Here is a 10014-nt window from a genome sequence, read left to right as displayed (position 1 = left end):
TAGGCCTCGACACAGAGCACCGCCGATGCCTGTCGATGTAGAAGTCAATAGGTGGGTAATACGACGCATTTCCACACAGTGCAACTCTAACAATTTAGAGAACCCGGGAGGAAGACCAAGATCGGGCTCATTGTCTCCATCGTCCAAAGAGGCACACATTAAGGTACAAGTACTGTTATATGATCCGGACTTGCATGGCACAGGCGGATTCATCAAGCAAACTAAAATGGTAGCGGCATTGCCGACCCTGGGACCGCCTGAATGCGCATGATGCTTGGATCTTTCACGGTGTTTAGCAAAGCCCGGTTGTATACACAGCAATTGGCGGGTCTCTCATTCTGTTCGGGAGTGCATGGTTCGTAAGGTTTGCCTGCTGAGGTTCTCCCGCATCTGGCTGCATTGTTCGGGTCGGCTATGCTTGTGGTCACGCTGGAAGAACCCGCGAGAATATGGCTCAGGATGTGCAGAGAATCGATCAGGTGCTCCAGCCCCAAGTTGTCCGCGATGAGGCGGCTGCCGGGGAGGCCGCTGCTGCGGTTGCATGGTAAGAAGGAGGAGGAGGAGCGGCGGCGGCGGCAGAGGCGCTGATGTTGCTTGGATGTGGCGATGGCGAAGCCTTGGAGGCCAAGAGGAGAACAATAAGCAGCGAGGAGAACGAGAGTGAGATACTATTGTCGCCCGTAGCTAGATCTTCAGTGTGATTCTGAGCAAGAGACTGAGTTGATGAGAGTTAGTGGAACGGAAGTGCTCCATTATTGCAATTGCTCTTATGGTGAAAGTAATTCCCACTAAAACAACATTTTCATAAGATCTCCAATCAATATGTGATGATATAGAAGTTATATTTTCGTTGCGAAAAATAATCCAAGGACTATTTTTATATTCTGAAACAAAGCACATGGACTAAAAATTAATATTTCTAAAGGTACGTGGACCGCAGCATAGTTTTCTAAAAAATCCATTCAAGTAGACGCCACGTGTTGATTTGTCGGTGTTGTCTCTGAATATTTCGTCCACATTTGGATGAAAAATCAGATTTTTCCCTCGAAATTTTGTTAGGGGTCTGAATCGAATGAAATAAAGTGCACTCGCCAGAATTGAATCCGGGTGATAGATGAATGCCTAATTCCGTCCCCTCTATCTCAACACGTAATCATAAAAAATTGAATCCTGGCAAACAAGAAAAACGTTAAAGGTCGAATCAAATTCTTGGCTTACGTACCACACAATCACCATGAAGCACCTTGAAGCACTAACATCACTATTTCTTAGAACTCGTGAGTCCTTGAATTTTAGGTTTTCGCAACGAGAGTTGATAGTGCCAAGAATCAAGTTTTTGCTGCTGCATGTAGGAAAATGCGCAATCGTATCTATAGTTTACCAAACGCACTTGTGAAATTTCAAAAAAGTTACTAACTTACTAATTTATTGGTTTATTGGTAAATTAATGATTCGGTTGACATTTTACTCAATTTTCAAAAGAGTTGCTAATCTATTAATTTATTGATATGTTGTGAATTCCTCGTAGTACTTGTATTTTATTAACAACACTTGTAAACTTTAACAGAAATAGGTAATTTACTAATATATAAGGATGGTGGTAAACTCCTTATATGGTCGGTATGTAAGTGACTACGCTTGTAATAATTCAAAGGAGTTGGTAACTTACTATTTATTGGAATGTTGGTAGATTTATAGCTGGAAAATTACCCAATCAATTCTAAATATAACGTAAGCATGTCAAATCAGTTTTAAATTTTTAAATTTTCCAAAATGTGCATAATTTTGATATAGTCATTTTGGTCAATTTTTCTTATAAATCGCTGATGTGGCAATCCAGTTGGCTGTCTTGCATAGCACACTGCCATGATAGTGATTCCTGAGGAAAATTGGTAAGAAAGATAACATTGAAATTCCGCATAAAGTTTTAGGACAAAATTAGTAAAAAAATTTAAGATTGAATAGACATCCGTACATTAAGTTTAGGACTTATAGGACAATTTCTTCAGTTATATGAGTGTCGATAATTCACTTACAGCACTTATAAAATTTATATTATTTGATAATAAACTAATTCATTTAAAATTTGGTAGAATCACCTATTCCCCAATGCTCTATTTGTTTCTACATCCAACACATGAAAGCTTTCTTTTAATCAATTGTAGTATGATGATACAAAAATTGTACAGATGAATAGATGGGCTTTAACAATAGAAGAAAATAACATCTCGGTAAAAGGTTTTAGGTATCCCGAGACCAAACCATGACCATCAATCTCATTCATCGTGTTGGTCCTTCCCCTTTATCGCATAATGTAATTATCTCTCTCTGATTTCCACACAAGAAAAGGGAGTGGCATTGCCGAGAAGGATGATGCTTCAAACCAATCTCATCACGTACCCACTATACCCAAAACATACATATCTGAGCCAAAAGCTAATACCATGCTAGATTCCTTGGAGGCAATGTTTGATGTCACGGATATTATGCAAGTGATTTATATAATTCAATCGTTCTGTGGGATAATATAAACTCTTAACTCAATACCACCACCACTCGTGAAGGCGCTTGTAAGACCTTTCAAATTCGATCCATTTCAGCAAAGGGCTTGTCCTTCGTGGCAATGTTGGGTGCACTTGTGCAAGGAGGCATCATGGCCTCGTTCTCGTCTCCTCAGTATCCCCATCTTTGACTAAGGAAATCGTAAATTCATGCCCCAAGTCAGATGTCGGTCTATGTGGCAATGCTAGTACCACAACTTCACCACATGTCAAAAAGTTGTATGTTAGGCGGAACATTTATGATTGAAGACGACTATTGTCGTTCAAACCAATCAAACGAAAGGTCAAATTATGAAATCCCCTCAACTATCCTTTCCTTCAATTATAGTTTGTATCCTCCTTTACTTTCAGAATCCTAACCGTAGGACCTTTGAACAATCCCGCACTTCTCCTTATGAATTCTAAAGCCACATCAGGGAAAATGTTAGGAACCCATAAAATTACCAATGGTGGTCCATCCCAACAAGCACCGAGAAATTTAGGGAGCTTTGATTTTTTTTTTTTTTTTTTGTCTTTTTTTAGGTGAAATAAAAGGAAATACCTAGAAGGAATGAAAGAAAGGAAAGAGAGGAAGAAAGGGTAAATTTGCAGACATATGAGAACAAAAGGACCAAAAAACAATAACAACAAATAACAACAAATAACAACAACAACAACAACAAGAATAACAACAAATTGATAAAAAAAGAAGAAGAAGCCATTATGAATCCTAAACTATGCTCACGATAATATATTTGTCCCGAACTTTTTTTATTGTGACACAAAAAACCTTAAACTTGTACTTATATAACATATTTATTCCAATTTTTTTTTTTTGTGACACCAAAAGCACCAAACTTATACTCATATGATGCATCTGACTTTCCATGGCTAAGTGATTGTACCCGATCTTAGTACTTAGATGTCATCTTTTAAAGTTTGATCTATTTCGCCGTATGGTTTGTCCTTGGAGGTGATGCGAGGAGGCATATAGGAAGGAGGTGGCCTCATACTCGTCTCTTCTGTGTCCCCATTTTTCACTATGAAAGCGGTGCTCATTCCCCAGCTCATATGTCGATCTATATGACAATGCCAATACCATACACCTGCCACGTACGATGTTCGAATGTTAGTTGTGGAATTCTTTTCCTAATGCAAAAATGGTATTTTTGTCCAAATGCAAAAAGGAAAGAAAAGGGCATGAGGAATACCTGGATTATTTGCCCTGAATCTAATCGCAGCCCACCCTCTTTTAGGAATTCCAAACGTATTGACTTTAGGCGGGTCAACCAAATTGTACATTTGAGGATCGGTCTCGTTGTCGAAGTTTCCGAAGCCGACCCCAATAACATAAAAGCTATATCCGTGCATGTGCATTGGATGATATTCTGATTGGTCCAACAGATTAGTCCCCTGAAACACGATCTCTACAGTTTCGTTATAGTTCAGAACTTTCACGGATGTCCCTTGGGCAGCGTCGGCAAGACTGGTCGACAAATCATCTCCCGTGAAATTATACATAACGGGAGGAAGATCGGGAAAATCCATGGTGTAAACTCCGCTGATGTTTCTGCATATTAATGGCAAAAGGATGCGCTTCTCATGATCTTCATCTATCATTAACGTGAAAAAATATTCAAATCAGAAGGGAGAGAGAGATGAACCTGTAATAAGCTTGTAGCACATCGACAGATGGGTCCTCCCAACTTATGTTATTTAAGGTTGCGGCAACTTTGTAATCATTGAAATAACACGAATCATCTGGGCATGCCACATGATTCGGGGAAGCTGTGATGAACATCCTTGTCGTCACGTTGCGAGGGACGTCCACGGTATGTTCTTCAGATGCCAAGCTTCTCAGCTGTTGTATGAAACTCGCTGCAGCACTGTAGTCATGATAAAGTGGTAGTGTGTCATTTGGGTAACTTGGTGGTGACGTCAGACTAAAATTCCCTTTATACTGGATGATAGCAGTAGCAACTTCGTGGACATAATCGGTGAAATCGATGTCTTCAGTTGAAAATTCTTGAGCGGCCAGGTAATACCTTCCTGGAGATTGATTTGCCGTAACTAATACATCCATCGTTTGTCCAGATTCTATCATTATATATGAAACAACGATTGGTTTTGTGTACGCTCCGTCCATCCCAACTAACGTCATGTTATGATCGGCGATGGAGATGAACATTTCTGAACCGACCGCTGCATTGACTATACGAAAGAGATAGGTCTTGCCATAATCGACAGAAAAGTGAGGCGTGCTTTCTGTAAAATTAATAGCATGAAAAAACAATATATTAGACATTGTACATAACAAACATGTCGACAAACCATTATCCATGATCTAGACAATTCAATGCTTAATCATACACATCTATGTAATTCAATGCAAGTTAGATTTACTATAGACAGGCGCTACTGAAAATGTTAGTTTTACTTTTAGATACACAATAAGTATCAACATTGCAGCATATTTTTATCAAAGAGAATCATATATCTACAATAACTTGAAATGCAAACATTTCAAGGAACTAGCCTTTACCTCATGGTCTGCATCCCTACCCTCATAAGCATAATGTCCAACCAGAAAGGAAAAAAAGAAAAAGAAAAAAAGAAGATGGGAGTATAAATGTACCGTTGGAGCAAGGAACAAAATCTCCATATTGTCCATTGATCAGGAAACCAGTTGCACGAGGTACGTGATTAGTGCCTGCAGACAATTCCATCTCTAAAGCTTTATTTAGAGAAATTCCTTCATTAAACCAAGAACCTGCAAATCATGAAAGGAAAATTGGAAGCTGAATTACATCAACCTTTGCCTTTACCATGCAACCGCAAAGAAATGCATAGTTGGAAAACAGAGATAGCGATGGAGGAGTTCCATCGTAGAAAGTTCTGATCATTAAACACAATGTCCAAATGAAACATTCAAATAATCTCAATATTCTAGTGAGGGAGTTTGATCTTCACTATAATATACACTTTTGCAAGGTTTTCAAATAGATAGCAGCCCACGATCATCAGTTACTTTGTATGCTTTTAGGAAGAGGCATGCTCTGATGAATTCTACTTTTTTTAACTCTTGATCCACTTCCTGCCCTTGGCCTCCAGTTTTATGTCTAAAAGGACCCATAAGAAATCTTAAGAGCACATACCGAGCAAGATTAAATGTTCTCCATCCGGCGTAGTGAATGGGAAATTTGATCCTTCACGTGGTAGAATGACAATAGCACCATACACAGTAGATCTTGTCCACTCATTATGGGCATGCCACCAAATAGTTCCTTCTTCATCAGTTAAATTTACTTCATAAGTAATATTTGTTCCCGGTGGAATAGCGCACTGCGTAATATACTCCGGACCATCTGACCATGGATTTCGCGGTTGCTTCACCCCGTGCCTACAAATCAGTGAATTTGATCACATAAAAAGTACTCGAGGAGCTAGGCAATGTTTTGTTTGCATTTAATAGTCAAAATTCATTGTCTTTCTTGCACATATTTTAGGTAAAATATTTTTTCATCATTGAGGCTCTATTTGTTTTGCAAAAAATGAATGATTTGGAAAATATTTTCCTAAAAATAATTGTTTGTGTCACTTATGAAAATGAATGAATGAAAAAAAAATTTCATTGTCCACAAAAATGTTATACATAAATTGTTATCAATATTGAAATCATTTTCTATTGACTAATTATTTCAAGCGATACAAGTGATCATTTTTAGAAAAATATTTTCCGAATAATTTATTTTCTGAAAAATAAATGGAGCCTAAGTATAAAAGTATTTGATTTTCAGATTTCCTGTGCACATATGTTAATCATTCTTGTTTTAACTGAGAAACCGAGCTGAATTAAGGGTATATTTGTTGCACCAAAGACTTCTTGCCGCTGGAAAATGTTTTCAGGAAATTCAATTTCAGAAAGTAAATCGATTTTTACTGTTTGTTTGTGCTGAATCAAGTTGAAAACTTTAGTTTCAAAGTATTTGCTTATAAGTGAACCTACTAAACGCAGCTTCTATATTTAAAAATAACATTAGGAACTAATAAACTAGAGTCAACGTTGTTTTAGTTATTTTATAATCTATCAACGTGACATGAATTACAAAGAAATTATTTATGAAATTATGAAGTCACGTTTTTAAAATGTTGTGTATGGTCGTGCTTTCCATAAAAGCAGAAGAAGATTGACATTAATAATCAACTCGGAGAGTGCCTGAGGATCATTAGATAGAAAAGGATTTGTTGATGAATCCTTTTTATCTTCACCAGGGTAGTCCCCAAATGGGACGCTCATTCAGGTAGCGTTCCTTATTTTAATGTGCCGATACTCGCACGCCTCATATTTCTCGTTGATAGGTGAATTTTGTTCTTCTCCACCAATCGGGGAATACAAGAGGTGACATTACAGGGTTTCTCACCCTAGGGTGGATCTCCTACTTTTTCTTTTCTCTTGAGCTCTTTAAGAACGTGCCCGAGCCCGAATAAGTATACTTAGGAGATATTAGAAGAGATTTATGGATAAAAAAACAAATGAAAATTATCAAAAAGAGAAAACTATTTCATGAGTGATAGAAACAAGACATAGACAGACTGATTCTTCTCACTTACACATGAAGTAAAAAATTAGAGAAAATGATTTGTTTCTTGTCAGAAGGAGAAATCTTATGAAATCGACCCTAAACCTACTAATGAGCACCACTAGAGAAAATCAGAGGTTCTTGAGAATATATCCTGTAGTATAATTTCAGATACAATTTCGCTTCCTTTTAACTGTCTATGGCATCACAAGCTAACAACCGGAGAACGATAAAAAGTAAGAAGAAGGTGGGCAGGGTAAAATTACCAATGAAGAGTGACCCCGTATGGTCCTTGATTGTGAACCTTCACGTACACAAGATCGCCCTTTCGAGCTTGAATGGTTGGTCCGGGAAGACTGTCGTTCACCACTAGAATCGTATTGGTTGTACAATTCCTTGTGACGTTGATTTCTCTCAACTGCAGCGTAAAAAAAGGAAGAAGATAAACTTCATACCGTCACCATGAAATTTACCGCCCGTATAAAAGAACATGAAATCGTAAGGTACGGGATTGTCTAAGCACGTGCAAAATGATTGTGGACCATTTTTAGCCGAGCCGTTGGCTGGTCCCTCTGTACGGTGTCTCCCAAATTGCAGATTCTTTTGGATGGGTATGTTCACGATTTGTCTGGTGAAAACGACTCCATCATCCCGCTGGTTCTCTAAGTGGCGAAATAAGGGGACCGTGGAGGGGCTGATGTATATGTGAGCCCAAGTCATATGCACAGTCAGATCACATGCGTCTTAAATGGGTCCCACCTCATTTAACATCCCATGCAAATTGGATTAACGTCCACACCGAGGAAAGTAAGATTCTTTGCCTCTAAATGGATCATTACCCGAGACGATTTTTAGGAAAAGAAGAAAAAGATTTGAGAATAATTAATCGCTATCATGCAAATTGCATAATCACTGGTTCCATATGCTCTGGAAACTGAAAGTTTCATTTGTCTATTAAATATTTTAGCAAAAATCTGAACAACGTGAACTGCACACTTAGCATCACAGACATAAACTTGAGTTACTTACGACGAAGTCGTAGTAGTGGACATCACTAGCTTGAGCTCTGAGGAAGACGTTTCCAAAGAAAAGCAAGACCGCAGCAAGGAAAATGTTGGAGGAATTGGACGACGATTTGGCCATGCTTATGATCGTTCAACGCTCGATCTGATCTTCTCTTTACTCTCTCGTTCCTTTCGCTGGTCTTGAGCTGGTTCTCTCTCTTCTTTTATAACGAACGACCAGTGCAGGGCACATCCTACGATTTAGCTAACAGTCAACTAATAATTGCAATCGGGCATAAGATCCGATCCGATCCAATCATTTGTCTCAGAAAGCAGCCTTCCTCTCTCTCTTTCTCCCTCTATTCTTTTTTCGTCTTTTCCACTTATGGAGGGGAGGGATTTTACCTAGATTTCTCCCTTCCCTCCCAGTTCCTTTTTCTTTTATTTCCTTTTATTTCTTTTCTACTTCTCTTGATCTAGTTTTAGATCTAGAAGCTTTGCTCTCCCGATCATATGTCTATGAGCTTTTCTCTCCGATTTAATTTTAGATTTTGAAATTTTAATGAATAAATACTCCATCTCCAGTTTTAGGCAACTTCACTATCTAACTTCACATGGTAAAAGAATTTATATTCATGAATCTCTGCTTTTGCCCGAATAAAAAAAAAAAGATTATGAAGTCTCATGTGAATAAAGTAGTAGGAATCATTTTGCGTGTAAAAAAGAAATTATAAGTTGGTATTGAATTGGTAATGTGCGGTGGGCTCATAAAAGCAAGTTGATGATGATTTTTTTGACTTTTACCTTTAAGATGGCAAAGGTAAAACAGCTCTTGAAGTCGGCTAATCTTCTCCAGTGAATTCCATTTAGAATTGGAAATTCAGACATGTTATATGTTCTTATTTGCGCAATATGAACAAAGCTAAATTGCCTAAATATGTAAATCTCAGCAGTATGTTTACACCGTATGTCATATCTCTAAATCCAAATAAATGACTTTCACAGTTTGCTTGATCAACCAAATGAATGACATTCATAGTTTCCCTAATCATTTTTTTTGTTTCGTCCAGAGGTGAGTAACCTTGAGTGATGCAAAATGATTTTTTTTTTTATAATTTCAAATATATTATGGTCAATTTGAACTGTATTGTAATAATTATTGATTATTCATAACAAGACGAAGGTGATACACTGAAAATTATAATCAAGAAATTAAGGGCATAGAACTCTACTTGTTTATGGACACAATTAACTTCATACAGAGACCAGCATTTTCAAGTTGAGGATCTATGAATTAACCTTGATGATTTAATAAGGCCACTGACATTTTAAAGTGTCTTTATCGAGCGCCGATCCCTATACATAGCCCTTTCAATTAATCAATATATATATAATTAATAAATAATTTTCAGCGAGTGCGTTCCAGCTAATCAAGTGGGAAACAGACTGACAGAGTAGTTTGGGCACAAGGATGGTGTCTCAATTTTGTCTCTAACTCACCTAATCTTCGGGGCAGGTATCAAGCAATTAATAAAAAAAACAATAACAAAGCATTTTGCTAGAGGAATAATCTATTTGTTGAAAAGTAATTGGCTAGATTCGATCTAATGAATCACGTGATCAAATGGTAAAAGACTATTGAGATTCATGTTAGGTCTCACCAAGTGAGAAAAAAAAAGGTTCTTTGGGATTGCAATGAAAATACAAATCATTCTCAAGTATCAAACTCCCTCAAACCATAAGAACGAATAATTTTATTTGGTATAGTCTCTTTTGAAGTTTCGTTAGAGAAAATTGATTTACAAAATTAATATTGTATATGGTGTGAACACTTCATAGCGATTCGAATCGTTTTCAACTAATTTCTCCTGTTGATTTTGAATCTCTTAT

At 37.4% G+C, this 10014-nt stretch overlaps 1 protein-coding gene across 1 annotated transcript; it reads right to left on the bottom strand.

Annotated features, from left to right (window-relative positions):
* Positions 1-3308: 3308 nt before the first annotated feature.
* Positions 3309-8329, bottom strand: LOC104428673 (putative laccase-9). Its single transcript, XM_039310481.1, has 7 exons — positions 8150-8329; positions 7387-7538; positions 5696-5940; positions 5176-5310; positions 4205-4805; positions 3752-4110; positions 3309-3646 (listed from the first exon to the last, which is right to left on the bottom strand). The coding sequence occupies exons 1-7, from the start codon at positions 8261-8263 to the stop codon at positions 3459-3461; spliced, it is 1794 nt and encodes a 597-aa protein (XP_039166415.1). The 5' UTR covers positions 8264-8329; the 3' UTR covers positions 3309-3458.
* Between the last annotated feature and the right edge of the window lie 1685 nt (positions 8330-10014).

This window comes from Eucalyptus grandis, chromosome 3 (assembly GCF_016545825.1).
Source record: "Eucalyptus grandis isolate ANBG69807.140 chromosome 3, ASM1654582v1, whole genome shotgun sequence".
Lineage (NCBI taxonomy): Eukaryota > Viridiplantae > Streptophyta > Magnoliopsida > Myrtales > Myrtaceae > Eucalyptus > Eucalyptus grandis.
The sequence above is the reverse complement of the archived record's forward strand: the minus strand, read 5'-3'. Positions and strand labels throughout refer to the sequence as shown.

Bases quoted from the DNA above. Each gene is read 5' to 3' on its own strand.
- LOC104428673 (XM_039310481.1), bottom strand. From the start codon at position 8,263: ATGGCCAAATCGTCGTCCAATTCCTCCAACATTTTCCTTGCTGCGGTC. The intron at 5,311-5,695 runs GTATGTGCTCTT...CATGATTTGCAG, and splicing joins AGAACATTTAATCTTGCTCG to GTTCTTGGTTTAATGAAGGA. The intron at 3,647-3,751 runs GTATTCCTCATG...CGTACGTGGCAG, and splicing joins ATTCAGGGCAAATAATCCAG to GTGTATGGTATTGGCATTGT.